Source organism: Cottoperca gobio, chromosome 17, assembly GCF_900634415.1.
Source record: "Cottoperca gobio chromosome 17, fCotGob3.1, whole genome shotgun sequence".
Classification (NCBI taxonomy): Eukaryota; Metazoa; Chordata; class Actinopteri; order Perciformes; family Bovichtidae; genus Cottoperca; species Cottoperca gobio.
In genome coordinates this window covers 23,560,123-23,577,283 of record NC_041371.1, presented here as the reverse complement: position 1 = coordinate 23,577,283, position 17,161 = coordinate 23,560,123, and the positions used below count along the sequence as shown (strand labels likewise).

The 17,161-nt window shown below is 43.6% G+C and overlaps 1 protein-coding gene across 2 annotated transcripts in view; it reads left to right on the top strand.

Moving 5' to 3' along the window:
* Positions 1–17,161, top strand: part of LOC115022758 (phospholipid phosphatase-related protein type 4-like) — a 59,900-nt gene that overhangs the window by 10,934 nt on the left and 31,805 nt on the right. Inside the window, exons 2-4 of one of the 2 annotated variants that reach the window (XM_029453846.1) lie at positions 4,334–4,519; positions 6,440–6,528; positions 6,755–6,950. In XM_029453846.1, the coding sequence (XP_029309706.1) occupies positions 4,422–4,519; positions 6,440–6,528; positions 6,755–6,950 (383 nt within the window). In that variant the 5' untranslated portion in view covers positions 4,334–4,421. Of the gene's footprint in view, positions 1–4,333; positions 4,520–6,398; positions 6,529–6,754; positions 6,951–17,161 lie in introns of both variants that reach the window. The other variant, XM_029453845.1, reaches the window with a different exon arrangement.

Below are 17,161 nucleotides of genomic sequence, written 5' to 3'. Positions count from 1 at the left end.
GTCCACCACGATATCGGGAAGAGGTTCTTTAAAGCTGAGGGCCGGAGACGCGAGCCACCTTCTCCCTGGGGAGCCGGGCCTTTAAACCAACCTAGTGGAGGAAACGCACTCGACAAGGAACCCACCCGCTGAGAAGTGTACAAATAATTTTGGTTCATTATGAAACGGAACAAGTTAGACTATAGCAGGTACTCAAACTCAGGTTTGTCATGTTGCATCTGTGCAGCGGTCCAATAGTTAGTAACAATCAATCAGTCGTTCTGCTCTCAATGCCAACAGCCAACAATAGTTTTCTTTATCAATCAATGTAGCAATCTTTTTTCTTTTAATTTTAAATGGTTCAGTCTATGAACTGACAGAACATAGAATTAGATGTAGCCTCAGGGAAACATCCTCTAATTGCTTATTTTGTCTGACCAACAGCCCAAAACCCAAAGATATGTTTACAATCCTATAAAATGGAGAAAGGCAGCAAAATCCTCATATTTGAGGAACTTGAATAATTTTTTCCATGATTGATTTAATAAACTTAATCTGTCATCTAAATTGTTGTTGTTTAATTTTCTGTTGATCATCTAATCTATCAGCTCTTTTATGAGTAGTGACATTACTTTGCTGCATCCTATGGGGTCACTGTGCTACAGAACCACCTCCAGCTACAGTAGCTGACCATCACAGAGTAGCTGCTGAATCTACCTAGCTGTCCAACATTGTGATTTCCTTGCTAACACGACCCGAGCAAAGCACGCTGCTTGTTCTGTTGTTGGCTGAACCAACAGAAAAGTCTTCATGTCCTCCCATCACCTGAGGACGTGCAGTGGATTTACTTTATTCTTGACTTTATTGTCGCCACAACAACTGGACAACTCTTTCTCAGTACACAGCTACACTCACACTTAGGATTCACTTCAACACTGAAGCTCAGGATGGATCAATACCAGTGGCGGGCCGTGCATTTCACACCTAGGCCTTCAGTGATGTCCTACACAGTCCTACCTGAATTATCCCACCTCTTAATACCATCATTATGACGTCATGGCTCTAGAAACTATACATTTAGACAGAAACACAGTATAACCGGGCCATGCATCACCTTAACAACAGAGTTATATTAATATTTACGAAACATTTAGTTGTAAATAGCAGGCATTCCCAGCAGTACAATGTGCAGTGCCTCTCGGAGGCTGTGAGCCGGGGGTACCGCTCGTAGTTAGTGATTTGAAAGTGGCGGACAAACCCTTTTCCCGGCTGTGATAGGCTCGCTAGCGTCGGGTTTGGCCGTTCTCTTCTCACAATGTCTATCTCACTCAGGATTGACTAACCCTAACCCTTTACACCCATCAGTGCATTCACGGAAATGCTCCATCCTACCTCAGAGAATTGCTCACCCCACAAACCTCCACAAGAAACCTCCGTTGTGTAAAGGCTAACCTCCTCCTTCCCCCCAGGACCAAGCTCAAAACCATGGGAGATCGCGCCTTCTGCTCCGCCGCTCCCAGACTGTGGAATGCTCTCCCTGAACATCTGAGGACACCACAGACTGTGGATGCTTTTAAAACAGGCCTAAAAACCCATCTTTTTAACAGAGCATTTTGCTAGACTTTAACCATTTTAAAGTGTTGTCTTGTCTGTCTATCAAATGTTTTTATTTTATTTTTTAAATGTATATTTTGCTCATCGTTTTTAATCTGTAGCACTTTGAGTTTTGTTTACGCAAATGAAAACTGCGCTTATAAATAAAATGTATTATTATTATTATTATTATTATTATTATTATTATTATTATTATTATTATCTTTTCTTGAAAAGTTTGTCTTGAAAATAGCGTTGTAATTATATCTGCGACCAAATCTTCTCCTCCTTCAGCCATGGTGGGGTTGAAAAAAACAGCTTGTAGAAATCTACACAAATTAGCTCGTTCAAAGTTTGCTAGCTCTGCATAGCTCTGCCTCTCAATAGTGCGTATCCAATCAAAAGATGTGGACATGCTGACGTTATCGTACGCCTGCTAGCTGGCCCCGGTGTCGTCAACTCGAAATCTGATTGGTTAACACCACAGTTTTGTCTCCGTTCACTTTAAGCGACAGGCGCCCGCACTGTTGATTCTGAAGGCCTCAGGGCAGATTTCTTGGACCCTGGCAACACATTATGGCTGAAATATGATTGGATAAAAGCTCTAACATAAAGGCCAGCCCTCCAAATCTCCATCTGAGGCCGGAAGCAGCACAACCAAGAGGAAAGCTATGAAATGAAGAGAATAGATTATGGGGAATATTTTAATACATATTTGTGGAAAAAATATATAAAAATTAAATTTATATTCTGATGATGTTTAGGCCAGCAGAGAAGGCCTTTCTGGCCCTGACGGCCCACCACTGATCAATTCCAACTGTCCGTGACCCAACTTTCACTTGGAAGCTGTAGGTTTTGCCATGTTTATGCTGTGTTACTGTTTATTTTGCAGGTTAGCCTGTTGAAGTTAGTGTTAGCGTGTTGCATGGCTTATGCCCCAAGTTCTCAATGTTGCAGTGTGTATTACTGACAGCGACTGTGTGAATGTAAATCCTGCTGAGAGACACTCAGCCGAAAACAAACTGCTTGGCAGAGGTATTTGTACAATATTCTCTACACTATTTTGAAAGGGTATCAAAAACATAATCTGCAGTTTTGGCAAACTTTTCACAGCATAAATATGGCAATAACTGCCTGACAAGTAATAAGATGTAAGTTACTCAGTGAAGCATGTAAACAGCACAGTCCTCACAGAAGCTGCGGATGCTTCCGTTACTCAGCAGTTTTTATATAAGATCAGTCATGTTGACATGATACAGGATAAAGTGTGTTCCAACATGTTGCCTCATTATGGTGAGTGTCACTGTTCAGATGTAACTAATATGTGGTCAGGGTTTTACATGGGACAGTTGCTAACATTACAGTAATCACTATACTCTAACTTTGATTGAGTTTTTTAATGTTAATGATCTGACTAATGTTCAACATCTATTGTTTCACGTCGCTACAATTATACTCATATATTGTCGTTATACAATTTCAGTGAAATGTAATCCCACCAGTTCCTTCAATTTGTGCCTTAAAAATAGAATAGGAATAGTAATTTTGGGGTTTCTTTTAGGAAGTTTTTCCTTGTGCGATGCGAGGGTCTAAGGACAGAGGATGTCGTAACCTGTACAGTCTGTAAAGCACACTGAGACAAATGTATCATTTGTGATATTGGGCTATACAAATAAATTTGATTTGATTTGATTTAATTAATATCTGTGTATTTTTGGCTTTGCATTTCTTTCGGCTGACTAATGGACGCCGTGGATCGCCACTAGGAATGTTTTCAATGAAGTGAAACAGCAGCAGTAGAAAATGTTCACTGCACTAGAGATTTTAAGTTTCCACATCACACTTGTTTTAGCTGCGTGGATGTGAAAACAGCCTTCTAGTGTCAAACTCTGCACATACATCATTCTGCACAGTGAAGCAACTAAAAGCACAACATGTTTGTGACTGTAACACAGCTCTGACATGCTGAAGAAAAACAATCAGTAAACAGAGAGGCTTCTATCGGCTGGTTTAAATTACCAACAGTAACGCTGGAGTAAATTTATTATGGCAACTAAAGTAAAAGATTGACATCCCTGAGTGTGTGACTGTTTATACCCTGCACTAACATCGTGAGGAGTTCAGGTTGGTGTTCAACCTCAGACATTTGTATGTGTAAACATTACACAACAGAATATCTAGTATGTATGCTTGTGTGCGTCCTTTTAACTCCAACAGAGCAGGCATCGGGTAGAGCTGGATGCCTGTCTACCAGCACTATAAAACACTTCTCCATGCATAGTTTTCAAAAATATCTTATAAACTCACAACCTGTGCTCATGATAACAAGGTTTCTTTGAAGGATTTGTTCCATTCAATGTGTGTTCAAACCGCCATCTGCACTGCAGCTGTGTGTCTGTGTGTATATGCTGCCCACCTAACAAGTAAGGTTACCTGAAGCAGAGAGTGGTCTGTCCAGCAACAAACCATTCACCTCCACCTATTACTGCATGTTTGTGTCTGTATTTCTCTGTGTATACTAGCCATAACCGGGGTTAACTGAGGTCGATATTTTCGTTTCATTAAGGAAATCCAGTATTATCTGGATCAGCCTTTACTGGACTTCTTCTGTTTTTGATTTTTGCCTCAGTGTATCAAAGTATTAAATATGGCATAAGTATTGACACCTACATATTATATATAAATATTTTCATTTTGAACATTAGACTTTTTGAAGTATTTTCTTAATTATTTTGTATTTTTTTTTGTTTTTTTACTGCAGCTTCCCATTCTGGCCTCCTCTGTTGTCAGTCTTTATTTCCTGGAGCTGACGGATATTTTCCAGCCGGTGCATTCTGGGTACAGCTGTAATGACCGCAGTCTGTCTCTGCCCTACGTCCTGCCCAGACAGGAAGTCTGCTCTCTGCCTCTGCTCTTCAGCTTGGCCTTCACCGCTCCCACCGCCACTGTAAGTAATCCCCTTCACTGGCCCTCACAGTAATATCATGGGGCTAACACACTGACTGTGATTATACATGTAGGGAGAGAGCCAGCTGGTGGAAAACTGTTTCTATAAACTAGTGTTAACACAAATAAACCCTTAGTAAACCAGGTGACAACATTCCTCCTCGTATATAAATGTATATATATACATGTAGTAGAAGATGTTTCAATGGGAAAGCCAGAAGTGGTCTCCTGCATGTTAAAACGTGCCCATAATGCTGTGTGAGTGAGACCACACTGAGACAAGTACAAGTGAAAACACTAAGCTGTTTCCATGCAACACTAACTTTTGATGGGAATAAGCCAGCCATTTCAACCATGTTGACTAGAATTCCTTAAAACTAACTGCCCTTGTTGAGTGAAATTGCCTAATGCAGCTCTCGGAAATGACTTTCTTTCTATTTTCAATTTACTTTAAAGTGCAGATGTGGTAGGTAACAGAAACAAATTCTCAGTTAAGAATTTCTATGACTTCGCAGAGGATTTAGAATCTAGTATACAATTACTCCTGATTTTGTAAACTCTTCATTCTGAGCTTTTAAAAAAAGTATTAGGCAATTGCTAACTGCTAGTTCAGCCGAGTCAGTGGTAGATTTTTTTTTTTACCAGCTTTATGTTATTACACAGCTGACATTAGTGTATCAGACAATTATTGTACTCTAATCAGCACAGTACAGAACTGTATCGGGCTACAGTGCTAGCACAACAAACCTTGCCATCATTATACCCATATCAAAGGTCTTAAATGCCATTTTCCAAAACATTAAAGTGTTGCTGCTGCTGCTTATTTTTCTGATTGACAATTGTAGGCGTAAACCCCCCCCCCAGTCTGAAGTCACTGAGACCGCCAATGCAGTGGCTCATCGTCCTTTATATAGCCTGCAGATCATCAAGAGAAAAAATAAACAGATAATATTTGTCAGATTTTCTCCCATTTGTCCGGGTCTTTAAAATCTTCCAGGACACCAATTTCTTTCTAATGGAAACCATGCTCTTCCCCTTGCCAGGAGTTGGGGGAACTGTTTCTGACAATTTTTGTAACTTTCCAAAAGTGATAATCTGATCACACCTTTACAAAGTGATTGGCTCGGTGTGTGAAGATCTTTCTCAAGTCTTCATTCTTCACACAACAACTTCTGTCACTTTTAGTGTGAACAACCAAGTGCAAAACCATGAATGCCTTTGAGGAGAGAAAGTGTCTGAAAGTCTGCGCCATCATCCATTTGTAATATTTATCGCTTCGGAACTCTTTCTACAAGCAAGTTTACAATTTGACCATAAAAAAATGTGTAAGAGGAAAGACTTTGAAGTCGAAATATCACAAAAAGTGCAATGGAAACATTAATTTGGCAGATTGTTTTGGGGGCCATGAACATTTGCACATATCAAAATGGTTAGCCAAGAAATAATCTTTGCCGTGGCAGTCAAGTTTCTGTAATTCCCTATGCAAATTACGGAAACCGGGTTTTGTGTTTACATGATTAAGAAAGCCGAGTGTAACATCTAAACGCACAGTTCACATTTTAAGATGAAATAATGTTAATTGTTTGCCTTTCAAGCAGTAGACACAAACTTACTAACAGCTTTTTCTAAAGCATCTTGCAGTCTTCCTCGTCTGGGATTGACATCTCTGGATTTTTATGTCATTTTTTTTCTATAGATACATTAACACACAAAACCGCAAACTCTGTCAAATTCAGTTATCAGTCGTGGCAATGGGATATTAGTAAAATCAAATGGTGCAGTAATATTTAATGTATCTGGCGGATCAGTAAGACAAATGTATATGGTAATATAAAATCTGCATTGCCAACAATCTCTTCTTCATCTTTGTCTGTGTGTAGATTCTTATAGGAGAGGCCATTCTGTATTGCTATTTATCCAGGAGGTCATCAGCCACACAGACTGAGTCCAACATCAACGCTGCAGGCTGTAATTTCAACTCCTACATCCGCAGGGCTGTACGCTTCATAGGTGGGAGAACATATGCATTATACACACAACTGGTTATATGTTTTCACTAACTGAACCACAGAAATAAAAAATGACAACAGGCAACAGCTGGAACAGTTACAGTAACATGACTAATGTGCTCTCAGAATATGACTGGATACAGAACATTAAGACAACAAATTACATTTTAAAATGCAAAGTGTACTAATGCAGTGTTTGCTGGTGTAAAATGTATTGTTTTCCACAGGTGTCCATATCTTTGGCCTGTGTGTGACAGCACTGATAACGGACATTCTCCAGCTGTCAACGGGTCAACACACCCCCTACTGGTTAGATGTGTGTAAACCCAACTTGACCCATATTAACATGTCTACTTGTGATGAAGCTTTTATTCTGGAGGATATCTGCTCAGGACAAGACCACGGGCTCATCAATGCTGGGAGGTAATGCTGTGTTTTACTTTGGGAGAGTGAGTTAGTTTGTCAGAGGATGTGTGTGTATGTGTTCTCTGGTGTTATGGTTCAAATCTGCAATTATTGAAGCATAGAAAATAATATATTAATAGCTTAATAAGACACTGTACATCATCACTGCCACTGCTACACCACGGACTGGTAACAACATGGCTGTTTTACAATGACAAGATTAGAAAGAAAATGTATTGAGGTTACATTTAGGACACGTGTTACATAAGCCCCCGGGTACAAATCCAGGACCCTCTTGTTGTGAGAAGAACAGGGTTTGGCAGGGTTGTGAAAAACTGAGACAAACAGGAGAGAAGAGGGTTAGACGCACCGATTTAGGTCTGCACAGGTGATTGAATTAGAGAATTAGGAAAGCGTGGTCTTGTTCCTGAACCTTAGACATAATAACTCCATTAAGGGTTGTTTTATTCTTAAGGTTAGGATCTAATCTCTGAGAAGTTAGAGGACGTCCAACAGACTGATGTCACTGAGAGCGGCTCACAGTCAGTAAGTTGCTGCAGTTCATAAGCCCTGTGGTGGAGGATCATTAAAGATCACAATGGAGATGATGGTTTGCACAGCTTTATTGAACTCCTGCAGCACAACAATTGGCCTGATGGACAGATGAATGGTGATGCTGGTACAGATGCTACTGGAGGGGCACACTGTTTGGCAGATGTAGATCAAAAGTTACATATGTAACTACGGTTCTATGAATCCTGGATGACCGCCAAAGGCATTGCTTAACACTGAATATCTTCCGTCTCGCGCATGCGCAGGTCGAATATTTATATCAACAAAATCCTGTGTGACCTCGGATGACCCCGGTCATGTATAAGATCCGGTGTCATCGACGAGATCAGTCCTACAGAATCTTCTCGTTAAATCACGAGATTCCGAGTGACTAAGAACTCTGGCAGTCATCCAGGTTTCATAGAACCGTAGTTGCATACGTAACATTCGTTCTATTTCATCCTTACTGACCACCAGAGGCAGTGCTTAACACTGGATGACCTATAACAACAGAGGTGCGAGGAATCCTGAGTACCTACCTCATAAAGGTGGAGCAGAGTGACTCTGCAGAAGAACCACACCTAATGGATGAGGGGTGGCTACATTGACCCTGTAAAACCTGGAGAATGTGCTCGGTGATGCCCATGTGGCCGCACCACATATGTCCTCCAAGGCCACACCTCTCAGGGTTGCCCATGATGTGAAGACACTCCTGGTGGAGTGGCACTTCACTCTGGGTGGCAGAGAACAGTCATTCATGTATGCATGGGAAATTACATCCACGATTCAGTGGGACAGGCTCTTTGAGAGAGCGTAGCCTTTCCTAGGACCACCATAACAGATAAAGAGTTGTTCTGACAGTTGTATGCATGCGGTAGCCCCTATATAAGCTTTGAGGGCTCGCACAGGGCACAAGAGTCTTGACCTTTCCTACGAGGGGGTCAAACTGTGCCAACTGGATAGGCCGATTCAGATGTGAGCGTGCCAACACCTTAGCTCCCCTACACAGTTTGCTGAAATGATGGCAAGGAGAAAAGCAGTTTTGGCTGACAGCCATCTCAGCTCTGCCCGTTCCAAGCGTTTAAAGGGAGGTAAGCATAGGGCGTCCAAAACCAGAGGCAGATTCCATGTAGGAGCCCTTGGGACAACTGTGTCGTGTTGACTGATACCGGGATGGCGCACAAATCAACCAGTCGTCTAGGTACGGCAGAATTTTTATACCCCGAGACTGCTGGGGCAAGAGGGCTGCCACAACACACCTGGTGAACACCCGTGGGGAGAGGGAGAATCCAAATGGAAGCACCCTGAACTGAAAATGACAGCCTTGGAAGGTGAAACGAAGAAACGGCCTGTGATAAGTCACAATAGGGACATTAAAGTAAGCATCCTTCAGGTCGATGCACGTGAACCATTTCCCCTGGCAACAATGCAAAGAACGTCTGCTGTGCTCAGCATGTGAAATGGCAAGACTTTTAGGGACTTGTTGAGTCCCCTCAGATCCAGGATTGGTCAAAGTCCACCACCTTTCTTTTTTACAAGAAAATAGGTTGAGTAGAACCCCCGGGGCTGTGAGAGGGGATCCATAGCCTTGATTGCACCCTTGGCCAGGAGGGTGGATAACTCCTGGTTCAGGGCTAAGGCTTTTGCCGGATCACTTATGATGGTAATTTTCACCCGGCTGAAGGCAGGGGATCTGCGTCGGAACTGAAGCTTGTATCCCTGGGCTAAGGTGGAAACCACCCATGGGTCTGAAGCTTGAGTGTCCCAGTAGCTGAGCTTTTGCTGGAAAAAAAAGCCCACAGCTGGCCCCCTGGTGCCTACTGGAGTGAGCTGGTGGCTGTGGCCGGCCTCGGGGTGCAGATCTGAAACCCCTAGGCCTGCCAGGGGGGCTAGGGGGGACACACGTATCCCTACGAAGACACAAGAACTGCTGTCTGGTCTGCCTAGCCTGGACAGTCCGCTCTAGCACATGTAGGGCAGCTGAACCGAACAGCTCCCCTGGCTCCACTGTGACAGAACGGAGAGTCCTTTTACATGCCTTTGACAAAGGTGACCGCACCAGCCAAACCTGGCGGAGAGTCTGAACCAAAGTGGACATCAGGCGTCCAAGTTCTCTTGACATTAGGGCAAATGCTTGTAGTGAAGCATCACTGAGGCTGGTGGAGGAAGCGCCGAGAGCATCCTGCTGCAGGGAAGATGATGTGAGGGCGAGCATGAGGTGAGAGAGGGAGTTGCCGATACAGCCCATGCGCGCCGCTGTAGCATAAGCCCTAGAAAGTAGGTCATCAGTGACCCAACATTGGGGTCGAGGGGACCTGGTATTCTGCCTCAGAGTTTCATCAGTGGAAACTATGAGGGAAGCGATGGTAGGCTCAACAGCTGACATGTGGTCAAGGCCAAATTTTGCCGCATGTCTGCCAGGGTTCGGCCGTCAGGTGGGAGACGGGAGAGTGCCCTAGTGTCCCTCCATCATGCATGTAACTCCCTCAGATATTCATCAGAAGGAGGAACAGAGAAGGTGGTGGGTGCTGGAGTGCACATGAAGAAAGCATTAGCAGGCGTCGATTCTGACTGCCATACATCCAGCTGCTGGCGAGCCAGCGCCATGCGAATGACAGCCCCCATGGAGCTGTTTTCTGCCTCCTCCAAGGAGCCAGGCCCACTTCTGGAAGCGTAGGAGGGCTGCTCTTCGTCGTACTCCTCTTCGTCGTACTCCTCTTCGTCGTACTCCTCTTCGTCGTACTCCTCTTCGTCGTACTCATTAAATTGAGTGGCTGGAGTCAACTGCCCAGACAAGGGGACGCCAGCTTCACCCATCTGCTCCACCTCAGCCAGCCTAGCAGCCCTCACCGCACGAGGCTTGATGGTGCAATTCATGTCCTCCGAGAGGCCCTCCCTCAGATCCTGATCCTGGAGGCCAAGGCAAGAGGGGCAAAGGTCATGGCCGTCTTCTAGTTGAAGAGGAGTCATACAGGTGTTACAGCCGGGAGAGCTAAACATGGCGACGACGCAGTAGAAGCGAGAGCACTCCTTATAGAGAACCAGGCCAGATAGCAGTATATGCAGTGAGAGGGGAGGAGAGCTCTCACTTCACTGGTGCAGTCTGTAGGTTTAGCGTGAGCGAGCTTCTTCTTAGCACTCCGCTAACTCGTATTAGATACTGTACGCCCACAGTTTAAATGACGGCAAGCTACTGCTAGTAGTCCACCAGTTAGATTTGAGTGAGAGCATTCCACTAACTGAAATGAAAAAACAGCGGCAACAGTAATGTACACCATATAATTTAACAACACAGAGCAACGTGCTCCAGTTGACCGGAGTCAGCCAGTATGAAGGTCCAACCAAGCACCTCCGATAAACGCGGACTTTAAATAATAGTATATATTTCCTGATTAGCTCAAGCTAATGCTCGGAAAGTACTAGCCTGCGTCTTAGCAAGAAGAAATTAAGGACTGATCTCATCGATGACACCGGATCTTATACGTGGTCATCCAAGGTCACACGGGACTTTGTTGATATAAATATCGACCTGCGGAAGACATTCAGTGTTAGGTATGTAAGGATTAAATAGAACAACTGTGATATAATACAATTAGTATTTTTAAGTAAGTTTAGTATCGGTTACATTGCAACTTCAAGCTCAAGCCGTAAAAACACATACATGCCGTAAAACTTGACCTGTTCCAGGTGCCCTCTATATAAGCTGGAAATCCCACAACGCTACACTGCAGGGGATCATGCTTGGCAAAGCAAGTATGCATATTGTGTTTCAAATTAAATCAATCAAGCAAATCAAGTTTACTGTCATTTGAACATACAAGGTGCAACATAAATAAATCACACTATATACACAAACATTTATACAACCCTGAGCCTGCATACTTGATGTGTGAAGTGCAAGTTAAAATAGTGTAAGTTAAAAATAGTAAAAACAGTAGCTAGTTTAAAAGTCTAGTTAAGATAGTAATACACCGACAGGACATCAAGACCAGCCTCATCTCCATCTCATCTGCTCCTTCATTTGAACACCTGGCTTTCAAACTCTCTGGTCATACACAGTTAGTCATGGCGGTTGTCTACCGCCCTCCGAAACCACGCCCATCATTCCTCTCTGACTTCTCCGACTTTCTGACCCAGCTTTGTTCTCTCTCCCCCTCAATCCTCCTCCTCTGTGATTTCAACATCCACATGGATTCCACTGACTCCACAATGACCGCAGACTTCATTGATTTGCTCAACTGCTTTAGCCTCACTCAACACGTCAATTTTCCCACCCATAAACGTGGTCACATTCTGGACCTTGTCTGCTGTACTGGACTAAACCTACATCATTTATCCGGCTCCGACCACTTAGCCATCACCATGACCGTCAACATTCCCACCCCAACACCAAGGCAAAAACGCATAATCAACTTCCGTAGGCTAAACTCTGTTTCACCTACTTTGCTCTCATCCTTCCTCTCTGAAATAATGTCCACCTCTCCCTTCGTTGACCTCCGCAGCCCCTCTGACCTCACGAACTACTACAACCACACTCTCTCCTCCTGCTTTGACCAGCTGGCACCTATAAAAACCAAAACAGTTTATTTCACCCACTCTTCTCCCTGGTTTACCCCCGAACTCCGCCTGATGAAAACTTGTGCATGCCAACTTGAAAGACTTCGCAACAAAACAGGTCTCACAATTCACTCCCAAGCCTACAAAGACCACCTGCAGCTCTACAAAGATGCCCTCTCCCGCGCCCGCTCAACCTACTACTCTCAAATAATTCACTCTGGCTCCAGAAATCCAAAAATACTCTTCTCCACAATAAACAAGCTCCTCAGCCCCCTGGACATCACCTCCCAGTCATTCACAGTTGACAACTGCACATCTTTCCTCTCATTTTTCCAAAGGAAAGTAGACAACATCTACAGCAGCTTAACCACCACTGCACCTGCTCCCCCTCAAACCACCTGTCCCCTCATATCCTGCCAGCCCCTGTCTCAGTTCTCCCCAGTCTCCCCTACTGACCTCTCTGAACTCCTCACAGGAATGAAAACTGCCACCTGCACTCTGGACCCCATCCCCTCCAGCTTTGTCAAGGCCTGCCTTCTTGCTCTCTCACCACTTATCACTACAACAATAAACTCCTCCCTGCCAACCAGAATTATCCCACCATCCCTTAAAATCACCGCTGTCACCCCAATCCTGAAAAAACCTGGTCTCAACACTGACACCCCAAATACCTTCCGACCAATCTCCAACCTACCCTTTCTGTCCAAAGTTTTGTAACGTGCTGTAGCCTCTCAACTTAAACATCACCTCTCTGCCAATAACCTGTACGAAACATTCCAATCTGGATTCCGCTCCAACCACAGTACTGAAACTGCACTGCTCAAAATCACCAACGACCTTCTCCTCTCCTCTGATGCCGGAAACCTCAATATTCTTGTTCTCCTCGACCTCAGCGCAGCCTTTGACACCATCAATCACTCCATCCTCCTCACCCGACTGGAAACCACCTTCAACATCACCGGCACTGCCCTCTCTTGGTTCAAATCATACCTCTCTGACAGGCACCAGTTCATCTCTATTAATAATTGCAAATCCCCCACCGCTCCACTCCCCCAAGGTGTCCCCCAAGGTTCAGTTCTCTTGGTCATATAATCTGCAGTCATGGTCTCAAATTCATAAATACACTAATCAGCTCACCAAGACAGCCTTCTTCCATCTTAAAAACATCGCCCGTCTCCGTCCATCCTTCTCCTCCACAGCTGCAGAAATCCTCATCCATGCCTTCATCACCTCCCGGCTGGACTACTGTAACATCCTCCTCTATGGCTCACCCGCAAAAATCATCAATAAACTCCAATACATCCAGAACTCTGCTGCCCGTCTTCTCACCCACTCCCGGATCCGTGACCACATCACCCCCGTCCTCTACAAGCTCCACTGGCTCCCCATCCCCCAGAGCAGGGGTCGGGAACCTATGGCTCTTTCGATGACACAATATGGCTTGCAGACAATTTTGAGCTGACATTTTTAGTAATCAAGTAATAAATAATTATACTGTGTCATTTTAAAGTAAAACTTTTAGCAGCGGATTTTTTGTTCTCCCCTCTCCTTTTCTCCGCCCTGTCTCTGTAGGTGTGTTCGCACATGTGTGTGTTGGCAGTGAATCCCCGCCCTTCGCGAAAACCGAGCAGAGGAGAAACTGCGCAAAGCAAGCAGCCAGGGGTGTCAAACTCAATCACAAAGAGGGCCAACATTCAAAACTGGGACTATGTCGAGGGCCAAACACGGTCCACATTTATTGAACAGGATACACATATTGGATAAAGTGCAAAAAGATATGGAACATATTTAAGTCAACTGCAAATGGATTGCTGAGCAGTTCAATTTAAATTTCTGAGCTGCAAATACGCTCAGTTGATCAGCAGAATGTGGTCGGGAACACAGCGGTGGAGATGGCTTGTCAGTGTTTGGAAACACGTAGTGACCAAAGTTTCCTTCTGCATCTGAGTCTCCCACAGGCTTGGAAAGCTCTCACTGCATCATACATGTCCGTGATCACACAGCCCTGAAGCTGGAGGTTTAACAGTGAGATGCTTCGTTATGTCGCACTAAAAGGCCAGCTTACATCGTCCCAGAGATCTGTGGTGTCTTTCCCTTTGCTTTCCAAAAACTGGCAGATTTCTTCACGCATCTCGAAAAATCTATTCAGCACTTTCCCACGACTCAGCCATCGCACCGCCATGTTCAGAAAAGACTTAAATTGACTCTTATAAAGTTTCCTTTCTGTGTTACGGTGCTTATTACATGTTCCATCTCCAGAGCTTTACAACACAGCGCTTCCTGGTGTAAGATGCAGCTGACGGTGTATCTTCTCCCGCATCGTCACATCGCAGACTCTCCATCTGTCGTCAGTCCCGTCAGTTTGTCCCGGGACAGTTTAATTTAGATACTTCCTCGAATATATATTTTCCCGTGGTTGTGCCATGCATTGATTTAATTACCAAAACTGGCGGGCCAGTTATGATCGACATATGATATTTTCTCGCGGGCCGGATATAATTGCCTTGAGTTTGACACCCGTGCATAAACACTGAAACATGCTCATAAATGAGATAAACAACATAAGCGTTTAGTTTATTTAATAAAAGAGCACCTGTTCAATGAAACACTGATAGCGCTTTTAGTACTCGGAGACGTGTTATACTTAAAAATGCACACATAAAGTTGCATTCAATTTTATTAAATATATGGCTCTCAAGGAAATACCAAAAATATTTGGCTTTTATGGCTCTCCCAGCCAAAAAGGTTCCGACCCCTGCCCCAGAGAATCCAGTACAAGGTCCTCCTCATGACCTACAAAGCCCTCCATAACCTGGCCCCCTCCTACCTGACTGACCTCCTCCACAGACACACTCCCACCCGCAGCCTCCGCTCTGCTGCTGCTAACCTCCTGTCCCCCCCCATCCGGACCAAGCTCAGATCCTGGGGAGACAGAGCCTTCTCCATCGCTGCTCCCACCCTCTGGAACTCTCTGCCTCAAACCATCAGAGACTCCTCCTCACTCACCATATTCAAATCATCACTTAAGACTCACCTGTTCAACACTGCCTTCAACCACTGACCGTCTCTTCTCCTTATCCTCCCTTATCCTCCCTTATCCTCCCTTCTTTTTCCGTTTATTCGTTTATATATTTATCTTTGTGTCACTCACTCTGTCAAGCGTCTTTGAGTTTCTAGAAAAGCTCTATAAAAATTATTATTATTATTATTATTATTATTATTATTATTATTATTATTATTATTATTATTATTATTATTATTATTAATAAAGGTGGCAGCACATCTCTTGTTTCCTGCAGCTGTGACAGTGAGTGGACAGAGGTTGTGTATCCAGCAGCCTGATGGCCTGTGGGAGGAAGCTGTTTGACAGTCCTGTGGTCATTGCTCCGATGCTTCGAAACCTCCTGACTGATGCAGAGGAACGATGAAGTTGTGAAGAGTGTGTGAGGCCTGTCATACATTATTCAGAGCACGGTGAAGGCATTGGTTCTAGTAGAGGTCCTGAATAGATGGTAGTGGGGCTCCCCTGACCCCCCTCTGCAGATCTTTGATTTCACAGAGTAAGTGGCTGACAGGGTCTCATCTCGTATACAGCTGCGCAGGTGTACTGAGGTAGGCTGAGGTGTGCATTTTTATCATCTTAAAATATCCTGATAAACCAGGAAGTGAGAGAAGCTTCAGCTGTGCATGTAGTTCAATCATTGCTTCTACCAACATTTGCTGAATGTAAGACTGGCATGTTTTTCTAGTTTTCAAACTTCACAGTCCATGGGTCATTTATGTAAAGCTAAAATTCTTAATGAGCAGAGTACTGGGAACCAAAGGAGCTGATGGAGACCGAAGTGATGTCTTACACTGAAGGTTTATTAGATCTTGATAAAGGAGAACAGATGATGAACAATACAAGTGAATACAGAGATGCAGTCCCATTGTCTGCCACCATCCATTCTGCCAACCAGCCGCTCTCTTGACATCTATCCTAAACAAGTATAAACTTTCTATATTTTGTTTACCTAAAGATGGATCACCTAGAATGCTCCAAATCCTAGTCAACACATCGTCAACTGAGGGTTAACAAGGTCTATCTGCACTTTGACGAGTTTTGAGAAAAACGCATTTGAAAATTGAACAGTTCATAACGTGGACTGTTGAGACTATTTGGGCCATCCAATTCAGTGTGTATTATGGGTAGAAACGAAACTAATTTTGCAGATAGACCTTTGTGGTTCCTAAATTGTTGGAAAACCAGAGTCCCAAGGGTCTATCTGACATTTCCCCACCCGAAAATTGAAATTGTAACCCTCAACTGTATTTTATGCAACTTAACTTCATTTTAAGCTCTAAAAATGTTTACACAAGTTCCACGTGGCAGGAAACTTAAAAGAGAAAATTATATTTGCTAATAAATCTGAATTTTTAAGACTTTTTATTAAACTACTAATGATCTTAACTTGGACTACTAATGTTCTTAACTTGAACTACTATCTACTAGATTACATACATATAAAACAGTTGGCAGCAAAACGTTTTGAATAAATTATTCCTGTGCTTAAAATGATCACGTGATTAATTTCCCGCTCTGCTATTGGTTGTCAGCAGATAGACCTTTGTGATACTAAAATTTAGCTTGAACATGTGGAGATAGACCTCTGTAGATCTCACTGACTCAGCAAATATATACAAAATCTGCATTAATTAGTGATGCAGATAGACCCTGTTAACTTTAAAGCCGTTTGAGACATAGACCTTCAATTTGTCCAATTTGTCAGATAGACCTTGTTAACCCTCAGTTGATGACATTGTGAGTGACACAGTCAGAGCATCTCCCTGACCTCACCATTCTGAACAAACTGGGACAGCCTAAATTCTTATCCTGCAGCTGTTCCTTACCAGGTTCGGGTTAGAGTTAGGCTCAATATAAATCACAGTTCCAAATATGTACAGAGACTGAGGTTTGGCCATATCGACATATTGGATGTATACTAAGAATAGTTATTTAACCTGGTCCAGCTACAGGACTTCAGGTCCAAAATGTAGGATCTACTTAATGTTTTTCTTTACTTTTTCATGATAACTCATTTTCTGGTGATGATGACCTACTTGCAAAACGGTGGATTGAG